General features: G+C 61.1%; 5 protein-coding genes across 5 annotated transcripts; all 5 read right to left on the minus strand.

Annotated features, from left to right (window-relative positions):
• Positions 1-795: 795 nt before the first annotated feature.
• On the minus strand, positions 796-1,794 carry LSCM1_03187 (uncharacterized protein; the record flags this gene model as incomplete). The annotated part of the gene is made up of 1 exon (XM_067320737.1): positions 796-1,794. One exon carries the CDS (start codon positions 1,792-1,794, stop codon positions 796-798), a length of 999 nt encoding a protein of 332 aa, XP_067177347.1.
• Positions 1,795-2,706: 912 nt separating this feature from the next.
• LSCM1_03188 (uncharacterized protein) lies at positions 2,707-5,973 on the minus strand (the record flags this gene model as incomplete). Its single annotated transcript, XM_067320738.1, has 1 exon — positions 2,707-5,973. The coding sequence occupies one exon, from the start codon at positions 5,971-5,973 to the stop codon at positions 2,707-2,709; it is 3,267 nt and encodes a 1,088-aa protein (XP_067177348.1).
• Positions 5,974-7,303: 1,330 nt separating this feature from the next.
• Positions 7,304-9,058, minus strand: LSCM1_03189 (uncharacterized protein; the record flags this gene model as incomplete). Its single annotated transcript, XM_067320739.1, has 1 exon — positions 7,304-9,058. The coding sequence occupies one exon, from the start codon at positions 9,056-9,058 to the stop codon at positions 7,304-7,306; it is 1,755 nt and encodes a 584-aa protein (XP_067177349.1).
• A 645-nt stretch (positions 9,059-9,703) lies between these two features.
• On the minus strand, positions 9,704-10,027 carry LSCM1_03190 (uncharacterized protein; the record flags this gene model as incomplete). The annotated part of the gene is made up of 1 exon (XM_067320740.1): positions 9,704-10,027. The coding sequence occupies one exon, from the start codon at positions 10,025-10,027 to the stop codon at positions 9,704-9,706; it is 324 nt and encodes a 107-aa protein (XP_067177350.1).
• Positions 10,028-13,210: 3,183 nt separating this feature from the next.
• Positions 13,211-17,227, minus strand: LSCM1_03191 (uncharacterized protein; the record flags this gene model as incomplete). The annotated part of the gene is made up of 1 exon (XM_067320741.1): positions 13,211-17,227. One exon carries the CDS (start codon positions 17,225-17,227, stop codon positions 13,211-13,213), a length of 4,017 nt encoding a protein of 1,338 aa, XP_067177351.1.
• Positions 17,228-18,405: the final 1,178 nt, after the last annotated feature.

Raw genomic sequence — 18,405 nt, forward strand, 5'->3', positions numbered from 1 at the left:
AGGATCTCGGCGCAGCACTCGGCATGCACATGCCCAGCGTATCCTCCCCCTTCCCCCTCCCTCTCCTAACTCTCTCTGACTGCGGACCTCGGTGCTCTGTGATACGGGCGGTGCAGTCGGGAGTTGCGCGCGCCGAGCAATCAAAGATTGGAAAAAGCGGCAGCGGCAGAGAATAAGGCTGTGCTGGGGAGACGGCGTCAAGGAAAGGGGGGGCGAAAACGATGAAGGACGGAGAGAGGGAGTAGGAGGGTGAGAAACAGTCGTGGCAACCCTCAGAGACGAGGGTAGAGAGCTGCCGTCGCCAACACGCACGCACGCGTGAGCGAGGCACACGTGCATGACAACAACGCCCAGATCCACCAAGACGGGCCGGTAAGCCTACGCTTACACACACGCTCACAGACAGACAAACACGCACGAAGAAGCGAGGACACAGAGAGAGAAGTGCCTTTGCGGTTTAGGTGCGTCTATACAGTGAAACACAGCACACGAGCGCCAGACAAGAGGAAGACATGTAATCGAGGAAGAGGAAGAGGAGGGCAGCATGTCAACTGCACCGCCTCCAGACGAGGGCCCTCCCTTTCCTGTCTCTTGGGTGCGCGCTTTCTGCCCCACCGTGGGCCTCCGGGCATACTTACAAGACAGGGCACGCCAATATTACGTCCCAATGCGCACGCCGGCAGAAGGTGTTTTCTCGCTCCCAGAGAAGGGAGGAAACCGTCACGGCTGGCTCACATGCTTTAGCTGCTTAACTCTTCTGATCGCACCGGTTGGTCTCACGGCACGAGGATAGCGCTAACGCCACAGTGCACTTTGTGTCCAGGAGTCGCTATTACCGGGCTCGTAAAGCGACATCCGCGGCGTCCCGACTCCGTTCGCCAGCGTCTCTGGAGAAGCACGCTCGAAGCGATGAGGATGCAGGTCGCTTGCCCAGATGGACGACGCGTTAAGGTTGCCATAGGCACCTTGATCTGAGAAGCGGTTGGAGTTGAGGGCGGCGGTACTCTGTCCGTGCTGCAACGAGGCGCCACCAGGTGCCGAACCGCGCCCGCCGCTTGGGTGCATGGTAGGCAGACCACCGCCGCCACCGTTGAAGCCCCCGCGCGCGCTTGCCAGCGGATGTGGTGCAGAACACGTCAAAGATGAGCGAAGGTCTGGCGGGGACGGGATGCTGTGCATCGCCCCCTCGGCAGCGGCTGCGGAAGGCTGCTGTGGGAAAACCTCTAACTGCAACGCCAGCTTCCGGCGCGACAGCTCACGCGCCAGCATCGCTGACTGATCCACCTCGCCGGCAGACAAAGCGAGCTGCATAAGACTGATGAGCTCCTTTGTGGAAAGCTGTCGCACATCAGCCGAACTCACGTTACCCTGCCATCGTGCATAAAGCCGTGGGGCCGCAAACTGCAGCAGGCGGCCAAGCCACGTGGTGGGGCCGCCGTGATACACGGAGTGGAACTTGGGGTGCCGGGTCACAGTACCTTCCTGCGGTGTGGCGTTCCACGAGGAGGACAAGAAAGCTTCGCTTGGCGGCCTCAGCGCCGCGCTTCCGCGATGCAGAGGCCCGCCTTGCTGTGGCGTGGAGGCGGGTTGATACGTCATGGCGTGTGTGGCAAGTGTGGCGATGTAGGAGGTGTCGGTGTTGCTCCACAGCAGCGGGTCATATTCTGGTGCATCATCCTTGGGCTTGCGATGCTGCTGCGCAGGCGTGCTCATCGCTGCCGGCGACGCCACAACACTACGAGCCCACCGTGGTGGCGAATTCTCATGGCACTGGGAAGCGTAGACGCTCTGCATCACTCTACCCCTTAGCTAACAAAGAGGGCGGAAAGGAGCAGCGAAGAGGTGCCACAGTCCGCGCAGCAGCGCCCTCTGCTCAGGCAACGAGAAGGGGAGAAGGGGTGATAAGAGGACAGGCACAGAGAAGAGCGCACTTGCGCCCAACAGGAAACAGTTTCGAGCGGCAGAGGGAGCCGTGGGTAGGGTTAGAAAAGAAGGGTGTGGAGAGTGCGAACGGACACGTGCGCATGTGCTGCCATGTTTTTTGGGCGTGTTGCGCAGCGCGAAAAGGAATGCACGAGCGTGGGCGACAGTGGTGGATGCCGGAGAAACAGCCGTGGCAAATGTGACGGAGTGGAAGGAGGCGGAGGGGAGGAGCACGGAGGTAACCGATAGAGAAGGCGTCCTCCAGGTGGCCCGAGAAAAGACGGAGTGTGGAGAGAGTAAAGGCCGCGGCAGGCTGGTGTACACTTCTGCCAAGGCGACAACGGAATCGCTGTACAACCCTGCTGCCTAGGGGAGGGAGAAGGACATGCCAGTGCTGCAGCTGGCGCGCACACACACACATATACGGAGGCGGGGGTGCTGGGAGCGAGATTGAGAAGGCAGAAGTGGGGAGGAGAGAGGAGCGTCCCAGGAATGTATGTGCCTTCGTTTTTCGTGGCGATGGTGAAGCGGAGTCCATGAGCGTTGCACCGAAGCGCGCCTCTGTGAAGGGGTCCGCAAGAAGAGGAAGGTCGCGGCGCAATGGTCGAGGTAGAGAGGGAGACAGACAGACAGAGAGAGAGAGAGCCACACTCCGCAGGCACGCGAGTAAGAACGATGAGGGGGTCACAGCAGGCGCGCCGCTCTGGCATTACACCCAGCACGCGGCCGAGGGCCCAGCCAGCGCCTTGCCTACCTGTTCACCGCACATCACCGAGCCCGAGGTTACCAGGTGAAGTTCCACGAGCTCCTGTTGAGCGACTGGAAAGACGGCAGCACCTTGACCGAGCCCCAACTGCCGGTGCGACGTGACGGGGGCATTGTCGACCGTTGCATGCGCGGCACCGGCTGCGGCGACCCGGCGTAGCGCCGCTTGCGCCGCATCACTTTCGCGTAAACTTGCCTCGCCGATGCGTTGGGGGGCAGCGGTACAATGTGGCCTGCGTAAGTGTCCACCTCGCCCTCCTTCAGCTGCATGGCGAGCGCGCGATCAAACAAGAGCCGCTTCATGTCCTCCGCCTCCCGCTCGCGGCGCTCAGAGTTCCGCAGGAGGTGCTGAGTACCCCAGCGGTGCGCCTTGCGGTAGGGATCCTGTGCCTCTGGGAGGAAAAGCGGCCCTGCGTGGTCCCACACCTTCGTCTCGGATCCGCTGGCCGCTTCCACGCGCGCCTCGTCAGTTGTGAAGCCGACGCCGTCCTCGTATCCCTCGTAGATGTCCTGCACCGTCGTGACATAGCCAGGGTCCTCGTCGCCTAGGTCGTTCCACAGCGGCTCTGGCAGCGGCAGCACGCTCACCGCCTCTGAGCCGAGGCACCGAGTCGCCTTCATCAGCTCGGTAAGCGCGACGTTTGCGTAGCAGCCGCGCTCCAGCGCGAACCGAAGCGTCAGCACACGCGCCGCTTCGTCGTACTCGTACGACAGATTTAGAGGCTTGCGAATAATCGGTCGTGGCGGCTCGCGGAAGTCTTTCAGGCCACTCCTCGAGTGCTGCGCCATCCAGTCAAGGCCGTACTTCTCGCATACCTGCTTGTAGTATTCACCGACGATGTTCTGCGGCAGCGCAATGCCGTCGAAGGAGAAGCCCGGGTGGACTACGTCCTCAATCGTGTAGCGATGCTGGTTCTCTGAAGTGACGCGGTCACCAAAGGTCTGAAACCATTCTCGGCGGTCCTCGACGCTGGCGGACAGCTGCCGAACGGCCGCCGGGGCCACCATGTCGCCGTCCAGCACTCGGGCACCACCAAGGTGATGGAGGCGTAGGGTCAGCGCTTGGTTCCAGAGAAAGCTCGACAGCCGCTGTGCCGTCAGTCTGCGACTCTGCACGTCCAGATCAAAGTAGGCGTCGCGCAACTGCGCGCATATCAGCTCCTCCAGTCGCATGAAAGGTCGACCGTCAGCGTGTGTCAGGACAGCGTTCAGTGGTGGGCAGGATAGAAATGGCGCGACATCGAGATCAGTGGGGTCCACGGCAATCTGGCGCAGTCGGCGCACAACGCGGCGGCGGTACTCGTCCTGGGCGGGGTGCGGGTACTTCTTTGGCCGCTGCAGCAGCTCCCGCAGCGAGCGATCCTTGTCCGTGTAGTTTAGAAAGAGGAACGCAAAGGCCAGCCAGTTGTGGCGCAGCAGCGCAAACGCCGCGTCCTGCCTGCCACCAAACCACGAAAACCGCTGGCAGCCGTAGTAGTTGGGAAATCCCCTCTCGACGAAGGCCGCCATGGCATCTGCGAGCACAGCACGTGGCACCGACACGTCGCGCAGCACAATAAGGAAGTGGTTGCCGAAGAGATCGCCTGGCATCAGCGGTCTCGACGTGTAGGAGAAGTCAGATAGCGTCATTCGCAAGCCTTTGCGCCGGAACTGCCGATTCGCTTCAAGGGCGGCGGCAGGCGAGACGTTTTCGAGGCGCACCCGCTGCACCGTGTCACCCATGTAGTCCTTGATACCGGCGACGCTGATGCTGCGCTGGTGAATGCGCAGGATCTGTGCGATGTGAGCCAGTGCATTGCCGTGCGCCATGTGCTGCTTGTGAAGGGTGCACTGCAGGTAGTAGTGCGACCGCTCTCCGTCAGCGCTGTGGTAAGCACGATCTCTCTCGACTTCGACACACTCGCCGGGAGTGCGCCCCGGCAGCGGCGCCGCCTCAGGCGCGGAGGTTGAGGCACCTGCGCTGGCGCCGCTGTCGCATGATGCACTTGCACGCCGACAGAACGCCGTGTTCTTTGATGCACCGCTGCTCGGCATGGCAGTGGAATGATCTTCGCTGGCAGCAGAACTCCGCACATCCGCAGGCGGCATTCGCAGCCTGTGGTGCTTCTCTTCGCGTTGGAGCGCCGCGACAGCCGCCTGCCGATCCTTCACCGCCACAGCCTCTTCCTGCAGCTGCTGAATCCGCGCATGAACGTCGACCTGAAAGAATGATGGGTCCGCGCGATCGCCCTGCACAGTGTGTGCGGCCGCATCGTGCCTCCTCACAGAATGATGGCCCATGGCCTCACCACCCCCGCTTCCGCACGTCATCCCCGCCGCCGTCCCTTCTTCGATGAGCGACGGTGGCAGCGGTGGTATGCTAAAATTAAAGTTGCGAGATAGCGGGTAGGCGCCACCGATCAGCAACAGCTTCGCCGCTCGCCTGGCGTCTCCCTCGTTCGTGGCCACCGGCGCCGCTTCTTCACGCGCCCCCTCTGATGAGTCCCGGTCGGCTATCATCATTTCTGTCACGTGGAAATCCTGCCACTGCTGCCGGAAGATCCCGCTAAAGCCCTGCTTGTGTGGAGTGACGAAGCCGCCCATGCCAAACCTACTGGCGACCGCCGCCTCATCGGCGTAGAGGGAGGGTGGGTGTTGAAGAAGCGCCTGCCATGCCTCGTCTTCGGTGTCTATTGCTTGCTGCCGTTGACACTCGGCGTGGCGATCACGCTGCAGCCACCGACGCGCGCGCTCCTCCACAACTTCGAGCTGTGTGAACGGTGCAGCGTCAGTGGCTACGTTATCCCCTGAAGGCGCGGCCAGGAATCTACGTACGAGGGCCGGAGTCGCAGCAAAGGGTGGCGGAGTGGCGGCAGACCCGCCCTGGTGGCCTGCCCCATTAGCCTTTACACGGTCCTGTTGCTGAAGCGACGAGGAAGGCGGTGCGGCTGGCGCAGCCACGAGGAGCGCTCGTCCTGGCTCAGCGTGGGCGTCGAGAGCGCTGATCTTCTGCCTTCTAGTCAGGCGCTGCCTTACAACTGTGGATGACGACGCTGCTGCCGTTGTGGTCTTTGAGGCTAACAGCGACGACGGCGTGGGCACAGAGGCAGTGCTGCAAGCCACTTTAGGAGAAGCTGAGGAAGTACGCCTCGCCAACTTGCATGGGTAACGGCCCAGTAGGTACACGAGCGTATCGACCCTCTCCAATCGCTCTCTGCTCGGCCACTCTCGCCACCATTCGACCCCTGAAGTGGGGGGCAGCGATGCTGCTGTTGCCCAGCGTGGTATCGACGACCGGAGCGTCATTTCGTGCGCGTGTGCCGTTCACTTCGTTGCGGATCGAGTTCAGCAAAGCAGCGTGCCCACTTTTCCGGTTCTGGTGTGCAGCGGCAGAGGACAGGAAGATGCTGCTGAGCTACCGGCAAGTACGCGAGGAGCGCATACTCGGCCTTCGCGCTCCGTCTCTCCCCCCGCGCTTGCGTCTGGCCGCTTTGCACCGACAGATGTGCGTGAGCGGCTGTGGTTTGGAGCCCTCCAGTGGAGGCCAGCAGAGAGGAATATCCCGTTGCCGTCCTTGAGCGCCGCTTACGTGCGCTGCTGGATGCGATTAAAATGCTCAGAGCGCTGCCGGTGCACCGAATTATGAAGTCCGCTTGCACACAGAGACAGTTCAGCCTCGAGCGAGCAGCAAGAAGCCATGCAGAAGTCCATGCGTAGAAGGGGAAGGGGTGGGGCGTCGCGGAGCAACGTCAAGCGAGAGGAAGAGAAAGCGGGAGGAGAGCGGCAGAGGAGGCCAGATCAGATGGAAAGGGGTGTGTGAAGAATACAGCGAGGCGATCCGTGCGAGTCAACGGTAGACCGCGGCCGTGGTCCCATCAGCGTCCTCACTCTCACTTCACGGGACAGCGAGAGAGCACGGTTCATCCTACACCGCTGTCCGAGCGCGGAGGCGTGGAGCATCTGGTGACGGCAGCAGAAATTCCGCCGCATCGCACAGGAACATACGAGAGAGCACATAAAGCCAATTCGCGCTGGCGCACGCGGTGGGGGGAGGGAGGGAGCCGGGTGCCCGTTCGTCTCGCCTAGGGGCTCTGTTACTGCTTCCACTCCCTGGAACGTTGTGGACAGGAGGAGGGGCCCGCCATAGTGGACTTGGCCAGATACAACCGAGCGAGCCATTGAGTAGGAGTACCGCGAGGCACGAACGGGAGTGATGGCGCCGTCCACGGTACCCCATAAATATGTATGTATGTGTGTGTGTGGCCCGGTCCGGGGTGTGTTGGTCAAAATCAACTGAAGAGGGAAGGCGAGCGGTCGCGTCCGCCACAGATCAGCGAAATTCGCCGAGTCTGTTCCTTCGACACAAAACAAAGAAAGAAGCGATAGCCGCTCGGCTATCCGTCGTGGGCTCCGCCATCATGGAGCACGCATTCGGTCCTCCGTACGGTGTGCGCAACCACACGGCGTCGGCTGTTTCTGCAGACCCGCGTGAGGCGCCGCTTCGCAGAAGGGAGGGGAGGGGGTAGGAGGTATCCGCGAGGCACCCAGCGAAAGGGGTCGCAGCGACCACATGGCAGTGATACGTTCGCCAAGCCTTGAGCCATGATAGCTGGCACACGATCAATGTCCATCACTGCTACGTCGACGGCAGTGACCCATATGGCGATGTACGAAGATTCACCTGAAGTCGAGCGCCGCGAGTACCGTCGCCGCTGATGCCCCGAGAGCGGCCCATCGCACCAGTGCCCGACAGCGGACGCGGTGAAGACGACGAGGCCAGCAGGCCACCCGCTCGGCCTCCGGCTATCCCCGGGCCAGCAGGCGCGATGGACAGGCGCATCGCGAAGGACTTCTGCGCCGCGGGCACCTTACGCTGCTGCGCCTCCACATCGAGGCGGTGCTGCCGCTCCACATAGTTGAGTATATCGACGTCGACAGCATTCTCACTCATGACCTCCTTCACGTAGAACGGCATTGCGGCCCATAGGCTGATGTCATCGGAGCACAGAGACGCGCGGGCAGTCGCAGGGTTGGCGACACTGTCCACAGCCACACCAGACGTAGCTTTGGACGCGCCTCGCCACATAGGATCTGGCGTTGACCTGAAAGAGTGTATGACAACCCCCCCGGCGAGTACCTCAGCCGGCCCCTTGTATTGCATCGGTGTTAGACCACCCTCTTGCTCGTACACGCGGTGCTCTGTGCAGTAGTTGAGCCAGCGCACAAGGTATTGGACATCCTCAGCGGCATTGCCGGGAGACCAATACTTCTCCGGCAGCTCCGAGCACCGATGGTGTGGCACGTCGAGGAGGCTCACGAGGTGGAAACAGCGTTGACAGCCCACGTACCGGCTCGCGCCGATGATGCGCCACGCCCATCGCTCCAACTCCGCTGGGAATGGTGAGGCGGCCTCTGCAGCAGCTGTCGACGCGGAGACGCCACTGCCCTTGAGTGCTGGTGGCGCCTCCAGTACGACCGGCGTTGCGTTCGGTGCCGCGGCGTGGGTGGTGAAGACCTCACCACGTGGACCAACACGCCACGTCGGACCCGTAGCCTCCACATGATGAGCCCTGTTGCTGGCGTCGCGCATCGGCCCTGAGTGTGCCGGGCATTCGGGGCTGGAGAGCTGAGAGGCGCGGCTGAGCCGGTGCATCTCGCCTTCATCGAACAATGTCGCACACAAGCGGCACCAGCGCAAGCTACAGGTGGGAGGAAGGATCAGCTCACCGCTGCGCGTGGCTGGCGACTCGGCTGGGGCACGTGCGCTTCCGTTGGCATCGCCGGTGGTCGCCGTCGCGGTTCGCGACACGGCCTCTGCGCCATCGGCCACTCCCACTTGGTGGCACACATAATGCTGCAGCAGCGACGCGACAAACATGCGGTTAGGGTGATATGCGCACCGTTCCTCGTGCAGGCGGAGTAGTGCCGCAGCGATGTCGTTGTCGCGCACCATGTGGCTCAGCCGCAGCACCAAGTGCATCGGTAGGTTCGTCAAGTCAAAGCTCGATGGCACGATCTCCTGTAAGTGCGCGCTGAGGTACATAAGCGCGTTGTCGGAGAGCTCCTGCATCCGCAGGAAACTGGAGGAGAGGCAGATGCTGACAACGTTGTCGTTTGTGATCTGCACTCCTTTGCCGCTCACCCAGCCCATCAACCACTGAAATGTGGCGTGGTCGCACCGCGCACGAAGAGTCAAGGCCACCGCCGACGAGGATGATGATGCAGAGGGCCGCAACGCCTTGGCCTCGCTCATCTGGCGCTGGATGATCGGTTCAAAGTACTGCATGTGCGTGCGAAGTGGGCCCAAGGCGCAGAGAAACGCACGCTCATGATGCGTCGCAGGGTCCTGCACCATGATCTCAACCATGGCTGGGGAAGTCGCTGAGGTCATTGGCAGGAATGTCGTATGGGCGGTGCGGATAGGATCAGGGGGACAGAGGGCGTTGTAAAAGCGCGCTCTTCTCTTGCGCTTGTTCCTCCTTCCGTCGCGTTCCGCGACGTTGCACCGCCACTGTGGCACGCAACGAGATGGACGTGGACAAGCGCCTGTATATGAGTGAGAGAAAGCAACGTGCGACCCTAATGTGGCTGTGTAGGGGCGCGGCTGCGAAGTGATGTGCTGCGATGTGCGGAGGAGACTGAAGAAGAAGGGAGGAGGAAGAGATGCGGAACGGGGGCGTGGGCACCTTCAGTTGCGTGGAATGAAGGCGAGAAGGTAGTCGAGGGGGTGTCACCAGTGGCTGCGGCGCCGAGGCCTTCGAGGAGATACCCTCCGCCACGCTGCAGAGAGCAATGGGGGTGACGCGAGAAGGAGGGCAGGATCACAGTCGCGGCAGCACAGACAGTCTCGTGCAGGCCCTCCGTTTTGCTTTTTTGCGGCTGATTCACCGAGGCAGTGGGCTGAGATCTTAATTGCAGAGATGCGCGTGAGACGCGCACAGGCACATACACACTCGTGCTAGACCACAGGAGAGCGAAGGACTCTTTCATCTCGCCCTCAGGGGGCAGCCAGTCCACTGAGAGCTCACCTTGTCTCTCAGTGCTTGAGGTGATGAAGGTAGAGCGGCTTGTTGAAAGTTTTGCCTCGGCGGCCGACGTACTCCGGGTGTGGGAGCATACTAAAGTCGCCAAGTGTGAGAAGAGACGCTGTTGGCGCTTCGCGGTCGTCTGCCGTGCTCAAGGCAGTGTTACCCAGTGCTGCACCCATCGTAGTCGATCCACTGCTTGGCAGCCTCGTGCAGTCAACGTAGTAGGTGGTCGAGTGCCCGCGGGCGTAGCTAGCGGCGATGGCTGCTGCCTCCTCCGCAGCCATTGTGTCCGCTGGCGCACGCGCTCGGGCAAGGACATCACTGGACAGCATGCTTTCTTCTCCCTTTGCGGTCCGAGTGGCCAAACATTAACTTGAACGCAAGCGTATGTTACAGCTCCTATGATGGTAGGCAGAAACGCAGCCAATGTAGAGGAGAGCGATGCGGCCGCCTTTCCCGGTTCCCCTGCACTGTAAAGGGGGCGCACTGCGATACAGAAAAGAGAGAGAGAGACGGAAAGATGAGCGGTGGTGCCAACAAGCGGCCTCAGCGGCAAACAACGAGGGGGTGTCTGCGTGGCAGCACAGAGCTGCGCCGGCACAGCCACGCACAGGGGAGAGAAGGACAGAAAAGCGGCCGCATATTCATCTTGTGTGCGTACATATGAAGTGGAGTGGGCAAAAGACGGCGCAGCACTGTGAAGGGGACGAACGAGGTTGCACGGGCACCTGCGCTCTACCCACCCACCCCCCTCCGCCCTTTGCCGCTGCTTCGGGGAGGCACGGTGCAGTCGCTGCAGCTGCGTGAGCCCGAAGTGGCGGATCGTTACTCGAGAGAGAGAGGGTGTGACACACACACACGCCTGCACGTCCTCTCGACTTCGTTTGATTTCTCCCCCTTCGCTCCTTGCAGATGTGTACGTGCACCTTTATGCGTGCATGCCCAATCAACTGCGCCATGTAAGGGCTGGCGCCTCGACGCAACAAGACCCCATAGCAGAGGCCACAGAGCAGGGGGAAAGGAGGAGGTTCGCGCGTGCGCAGGTATACGCTGCAGATGCACACGCCTTCACAAGCATCATGGGATACAAAACGAGCCGCAGTGAACAGGAAATGAGGAGCGCATGAGCCTGGCCCACAGATCTGCCGTACGCATACGCAATAGACGCACACATGTAAAGATTTATGTGTATGCGAAGGGAAAGAAGGCAGCAGTGGAGGGCGTCGATCAGGCGAGAGAGCGAAGAAGACGAGCAGAACGCGTCCACGCAGTCTTCCTGCATGCGCCTCTCGTGCGGAGAACTGTATGGAAAAGAAAAAAGGCGACACGAAGAGGTGCGCTTGGCAATACAGGAGACAGACATGTCGAGAGGGAGGGCAGAGAGGTGATGACACGGGAAGAAGAAAACTGATCGATATACCGTCCGAGCTGAGTAGGGCGCATCAGTCGGTTGCCGTCACAACAGGAGACGAAGACGAAAAAGTCTGCACACGACTAAGCGCAACTGCGTGAGAAAGAAGGGGGAGGAGATGGGCGCAAATCGTGTCGATGAAGAGCTAACGAAACATGGCGAGCATGACTGCACTCCCCCCACACACACACACACACTCGCAGGTGTACAGAGAGGTACCCCCACGTGCAGCTGTACCGTGTGGCTGGAGAAGGCGGGGTAGGGATGGGAAAGAGAGTACAGGTCAGCTGATATGCTCAGCAAATCGAAGCAGAGAATGGGAAGCGAAGAGGTCGAGGGTGACGCATTATATCGGCATGCATTGAGACGCGCTTATTCGAGTGTGCAATGGGGGGGGGAGGGAGGGAGGAAAAGGGGTCCATCATGAAGACATGCGGGGCGCCAAATCCGGAGGGGCGAATGCGGTAAGCAAAGAACAGAAAGACGCACTCATGCACACACACACACACACGAACAGGAAGACGTTAGCATACGCGTGCCGGTGCAGATCCGTGAGTCGGAACAGAAATGGCGAAAGGAGGGAGAGCATTCGAAAGAGACATTTTTTTCTTAGAAGGAAAGGGTGAACACTGAGAGCAGCGGCAGCGCGCCTACACACGCGGACAACGGCACGCGTCGCACTTGCGAGAGTAGAAGGGTGAAGAATGGGCGGCAACACGTTGATTGGATCGATTTGCGCCGTCTGGTCACCACTCGAGGATGCCCCCCACTTCTCTGACAGACGTACACACACACACGCATATATATATATATAATTCACCGCCTCCAATGCCCAGCCGAGAAGGCGCACTCCTCTTCCTCTCTCGCATGGCCTGAACGGTTCTTCCATCGGAGGGCGTGAGGCACGTCAGGGTCCGGCAACAGAGGCGAAGGACTTTGCCCATGAGACGAGAGCGTTGGAAGGACTGCGTATACTTCTCCCGACACACAACGCCAAAGCCCCCGTCATCTCTCCCACCCACGCCCGTGCAGTCAAACATGAGCCCATGCGTCTCCCCCTCCCTCTGTCCTTGTGCCGCTGCGGCGTCGTTACAGGAGCAGGTGTGCAACACAACAACAGCATCGGCAGAATAAAACGGGGGTAGGGGGAGAGGAGGAGAGTGACGCAGTACATGAGCGAGCGGGGGCGAAGCACACCATGAGGAGAGAGCACATCGGCAATAATAATGGGGAGATCCATAGAGCACCCGCTCGGTGAAGAACGTTGTAGGCACACACACTCACAGACACAACGTAAAGAGGAGAGGTTCGATAGAGGGCGAATGTCCCGAAGAAATAGAAAAAAGGATGGAGACCAGAGGAAAAGAGGCTCACGCGATTAGGAACAACGGTGTCCGCAGCTGCGCCACAACTCCGACGAACGGAGTATACGAGTCGTCATACCCTCGATGAGAGAGAAAAGTCCTTCAGGCCCTTCAACAACAAAGGAGACGGTTTCAGCACCCACTCACAATGTGCAGCAGCAGCAGCACTGACCATTTGAGGCGCAGAAAAAGGCCTGGAAGCAAAGAACAAAAAAAGGGAGAGAGGGAGATGATGGAGCATGTATAGACAAATATATAGATAGATATGTGGGTGTTTGTCTTGGGAGAGAGGGGGGCGAGAAGGACTACATAAACAACAACGAAAAAAAAGGTCGATGGCGCACGCGCACAGCGTGCAGACACGGTGTCCTCTGCCGCCCTGCATGTCCTCTTACTCCTTTCTCCACCCTTGCGCCCTCCTCTCACGCGCACATTCAGAGAGAACATACGGTGTGGTCAAGAAGAAAGAGGTGGGAAAAAGAAATCGAGAGAGCGCCAGGTAATAAGCGAATGTGCCACTAAAGGGGGAGAGGCTCAGCGAAGAGAGCACGAGAGGAAGGGACCAAGTTCAAGCAACCGCTGGACATTTTCTGGCACCGTTGTGAGAGTGGAAGTACTCGTTGGCTTCTTGACGCGCTGAGCACCGCCTCTTCCCTCTCTCCCTTGCCCTAGCCCCACTCGCCCCTCTGCCGTTGCACATTTTCGTCCCGCTGTTCCACCTCGACGCTCCACCTTTGCCGCTATGCTGCCCAAGAGACACCGCGCCAGTCCCAGCGGTACTTGCCGGAGCCGACGGAACTCTTTGCGCTGTTCGCCAGATCGCCTTGCAGAGGTGTATGCGCGGCACTCCTGTGGCCCGAGCGCGGCATTGTCATCGCCTCGCCGCCAGGGCGCGGTGCGACGACCGGCACAGCCGCAGGCGTTTCCGCAGGAGCGACTTTGCCGCGACCCCTGTGCACCGACTCCCTCCCAGACGGATGAAGAGGCGTCTGTAGCAGCGTGTAAGAGCTGCAAGCACCATCCCCAGCAGTATTCAGCGGGGACAGCGGACTCGCTGACTCCTTTTGACGTATGTGAGACCCGCTCGAATAGACACTCGGCATCAGCGGTTCCGATGTCAACAACGACGATGAGCGACTTGCGACCGGCTGACACAGCTCGGTGTGCCGGACAGAGTGCAGAAGCGAGGCGTGTCGGGCGTGCGTCGACGATGCAGAGCCGCTCGCAAAGGCCACGGAGGCTCCGCGCATAGAGGATGGTTGCACCGCGCTGGCTGTGCTCCACCTGACTGGCGCCGCAGCCTGCAGTGGAGTGCTCATCATGTTCCCAGTACCGCGACCTGTCTGACTCTTCACCGCAGCAGAGCCCTGCGGTGGCGGTCGTCGGGCATCGCCGAGTGCTGCCGCGCTGTTTGGCGAACAAGAGTGGGAAAGCAGCTCCCCGCCAGCACGCAGAAGAGATCGGCTTTGCTCTACAGACGCGGGTGAGTGCCCACCCTGTCGGAGTGATTCATCCCCACTGCTGGAGTCCCACGTCACTGGGATGAGCACCGGCAGCGACGTCGCAGCGCCCGGGGCCTGCGCATGGCACTCCACGGATGCCCCAGCAGCCGCACCGACCGCGATGGGCTTTGTGCTGACGGGTAGCACGCTTGGCGCGCCACGCAGTGCGCGCTCATGCGGGCTATTGTGCATGTGGCTGGCGTGGAGGGGCGTGGTGCCTACGGCAGCAGCATTTCCTGGCGTCGCGCGCGCGCTGCGGCGCTGCCTCACAACCACGTTCACGGTCGGTGCATCGGCGCTGTCTGCCAGAGTCACCCCGGGGACACCCATCCAGCACGTGGCAGCGGCAGCAGCAGGAGACACGTGCTGCGACAGCTGGTGGAAAGTGAGGCTGGCAGAGCTGCTTCGACTGGTCATACTTCCCGCCGTCAGATTCATTTTCATGTACGAGTTGGGCGTTCCAAGAGCGCTCGATGAAGGTGCCCTTACCGTCATCGGGGCGCTGGGCGCGCCCGGAATGGTGAACTCCAAGCGCTGGTGGGCAGACAACGACCTCCCTAGCGGCGTCCTCTCGTCAGGCGTCCCAAAAACACCTCGTGGGTTCGCTGGACTACCGACCGTCACCGACGGCGTCGGCGACGAGGGTGCGCTTGGATCGTTGTCGGCGCAGGCCCGCGTTGGCTTGGCGCCCTCCCCTCCATGATTGCCGTTCTCCTTGGATGGGGCTGGTGACGAGACGGGTGCCGCCTGCTCCGAGGTCGACACAAAGCCGGTGTGGGCGCTGTACAGCGCCATCGAAGATGAGTTGGACCCCTTGCCGCGTCCACCGCCACTGCTGTCACTCTTGACGGGTCCACTAGACGCACCAGACGGGTTCAAGGGGAAGTGGCCATCATGAGAGCTCTGCAAGCCATTGAAAGTCGCAGTCGTGGCGGTACCAATCGCTGACGACGACTGACCCACCTCTGCGGCTTCGGCCTCCCTCTCAGCTATCGCGTTGCCGCACTCCGCCGCCGCGGCCGCGGTCGCTGCTTCCTTGCTCGCATGCGGTCGCTCGACGTGGTCACGGAACGCCTGCTCGACCTCCGCCCCTGACTGCATCCATTTCTTGAGAAATTCAGGCGTGGTGCCGTAAAAGACCGTTTGGCCTGCGCACAGCTCGCGCCAGATGAGGAGGCCCACCGCGAGGCCTTCCGGCAAGCCCGTCTTGCGGTTCAGCAGCCAATGCGGGTCCGTCGGTGACGCCCGACGCGATGCCTGGCATGCTTGCCGGCAGAGCGACAAAAGTATGTCCTCGGCAAACTCGTTGGGAGAGACGCGCCAGAAAGCCTCTGGGGGCGAAGTGGTGGAAGCAGAGGGCGCTGACGTGACATACCGCAGCACCGTTCCCGCCGCCAACTTCGCCCAGCCTTCTCCGCCGTCAGCGGTGCCGCGTACCTCAACGTAGGCCTCGTTGGACGGGATCCAGACGTCACCCGCCTTCGGGACCACCTTCGGCGGCCGCGGCTCCTCGTCGGTTAGGAAAAGGGCGCCATGAAGGGGGCTCTCGGTCAAGTTCCGCTGCGCCAGCTCCTGCCGCAGTCTCGCCGCCTCACCGCCTATGAGCTGCTCAAAGTGCGCTGTGTAGAAGCAAGATGCCCACAGCAGGACACGGCCTATCGCGTCCGCCGCTACGGAGCCGCGCAGCTCATCCACGCCGATCACCGTCCGAATGTAACACTTGAGTGACTCCGCACCAGCATCAGCAGCAACACAATCCGCATGCGCCGCACTGGTGTTAATGCTAACTTGGCAATCCTGCGCATTCGCCAACCGCCACTTATTCAGGGAACTGGACTGCTGCGAGCACGCGCTTCCGTGCAAAGATGCTGCGCGTATGTTGCCGCTGCAGCTCCCCTCGCTGGCGGTGACGATATACGACGACGCCATCGGGCTTCCGCAAGCCGATGATAGGGGCGGTTGGTCTTGCTTCTCGCAGACAGCGGCGTTTGCGCGCGCGGAGCTCTGACTCATGCGGGCGCGCAGCTCCCGCATGTAGCACAGGGCTGGAACATCGGCGCGGTGCATGACAACCTCAATGGGGCGTCGCAGAACGGCCTCTTTGAAGATATCCACGGATGCGGAGGTGGTCTTGGCCTCCAGGCCCCCAAGGCGGGCTTTCGCGCCATCTCGTGGCACAGAGTTGGTGGTTGGCAGCGGTAAATGGCGTCCTCCCTCACCCCCATCATCGCCGTAGGCATCCGCATAGGGGTCGCCGTAGGCGTCGGCAGCACCTCCCGCCCCCGCGAGACGCAGCGCCGCGAGAGGGTCGGCCTCGCTGCCCGCCATGCTCGCCTTGAAGCCCACACACGTCATCGCACTTTGCGCCACCCCACCGCCCACGCGCGGCGCTTCGTCGTATGGGCGCAGAATACCCAAGGCTTGCATCTGCGTAACGTACATGTGCGCCGCGAGGAGGGTCACCTGCACGCGGTGGTTCCCACCCGCGCTCTTTGAGAGGAAAACAGTGAAGCACATAGGCAGCTTGGCGGCCTGGCTGGGGTGCAGCGATGGCGGGCAAAAGCGTGTGTCCCCGACAAAGCCAAAGATGCGTACGCGCACGTGGCAGTGCGGTAGCCGCACCGTATTATCGACTGTCATGTACCCGTTTGACGTACTGGAGCCACCGGCCTTGCCCTGTCGGTGTGCCCTGCCGTTGGCGCCGCTCTTCTTCTTACCTCTGCCGACGCTGTTAGACGAGGACGGTATGCCGGTAGCGGACGCCGCGGCAGTGACCGCCACGGTGGCGCTCGTCTCGTACACAAAGGCAACGGCACACGGGACCGGCGACACCACCCGCCCTGCGCGGCTCAGTGCAATCAGCTCGTTGTCCGTTTCCAGCACCCGCTGCTCGCTGAGACTCATGTACCAGTTGTACATGTCTTCATCAGATCCGATGTAGTCTCGCACCACTGTGTGCTCCGTTGACGTGCTTCGGGAATCCCTGTAGTAGTAGGCGACGTTTGGCTCCCGCCGCACGTGAAGCAGCTGCTGAAAGAGCGGAGAGGAAGAGCTGGGGAAGTAATCGGTGATGAGAGGGATCAGAATGATCTCCGGCTGCTGTGGCGTCGCTGTCGGCTCGTCGGCCAAAGGCTCACCAGCACTACCTGAACCACCAGACCCGGAGCGTCCTGCTATCGGTGCTGCGCCCTCTTGGGCGCGAGGTTCACGCACAATGTGTCGCACCAGCGTCTCCCTACTGGGTGCTCCCCCCATTTTTTCTGCTGCGCTCGCTGCTATTGCTGCGCCTCAGCAAGTGACTTTGGGTTTATTTGCTTTATCAGTCTTGCGAAGCCTTTCTCGCGTCGGTGTTGTGTAACTGGACGGCTTACTGGGTGATGGGGGGTGCGTGGGGCGGTTGTATAGGTGCCTTTTACGTTGGTCAATGCCGGCCTCAGCCTCGCCCGTAGCTCGTGTTTCGATGGGAAAAGGATCGAAGATGGAGCTTGTTGCCTGTCTGCTTGCCCCCCCACTCCGCCGAGGAATGGGTCCGTGCTGCTTCTACGAGCAATTTGCACCGGTAGGGGAGGGAAGGGAGGGCAAAGTGCGCGTGAGATCTGTTCTGTCTATTTCAAAGGAAGTCAACGAAAAAAAGAGAGATTAAGGGATGTGCGGAGCTCGTCAACGGGAGAGGGCAAAGCGGAGGGAGAGAGGTGCTTTTTTTTCTGATGCAGACCAACCCGCTGCGGGTGTCAACTGGAAGAGACCTGCTGTGGCCGCATACATGATAGGGAGCCAATTCGTGTATGTGTGCGCGCGTGTGGCGAAGAACCACGTGCAGATCCACCAGCCCCCACGGCACGCAGTGCCGTGGGTGAGACAGACGGAGGGAGGCAGAGGAGAGGCAGCGGTGTGAATCAAACAACGGGGAGAAGGTGGAGGCGAAGCCTCCAAGGATGACAGGGAGAAGGGGGGTGCGTCCGAGAGGCAGCAAGAGGAGCAACGCTGGACATGAGGGGCAGAGGGGTTGACCCTCGGCGGCGATGCATACCCCCTCCTCCTCCTCCACTGCTCGTAGTCGTGTCACGCTCGCATGGCCTCGCTTCCATAATGTCCTTTAAGAGGAGGGCAAGCGCGTGTGGCTGATAAGCGTGGGCAGAGGAGAGGACGAGACACTGTCGCTTACTCGCATGGCCGGGCCAACAGTGGTCTGCAAAGCTGGCGGCTCCCTTCCCCCACACACACACAATGAAAAGCTCGCATTCCTTCTCGAGATGGAGAGGAGAGCAGATTGCATGCCCTTCGGCATCCGTCGCATCGTGTCTCTGCAACTTAGCACATTCACTTTCATCGCGCAGAGGCGGCGGGCGTGAAAAGTAGGGGGTGTTTCCGTTTCTCTCTTTGAGTCGGCTCGTTGTTATAGTCGCTGTGTCTTTGCGTGTACGTGTGTGCGT

This window comes from Leishmania martiniquensis, chromosome 28, assembly GCF_017916325.1.
Source record: "Leishmania martiniquensis isolate LSCM1 chromosome 28, whole genome shotgun sequence".
NCBI lineage: Eukaryota > Euglenozoa > Kinetoplastea > Trypanosomatida > Trypanosomatidae > Leishmania > Leishmania martiniquensis.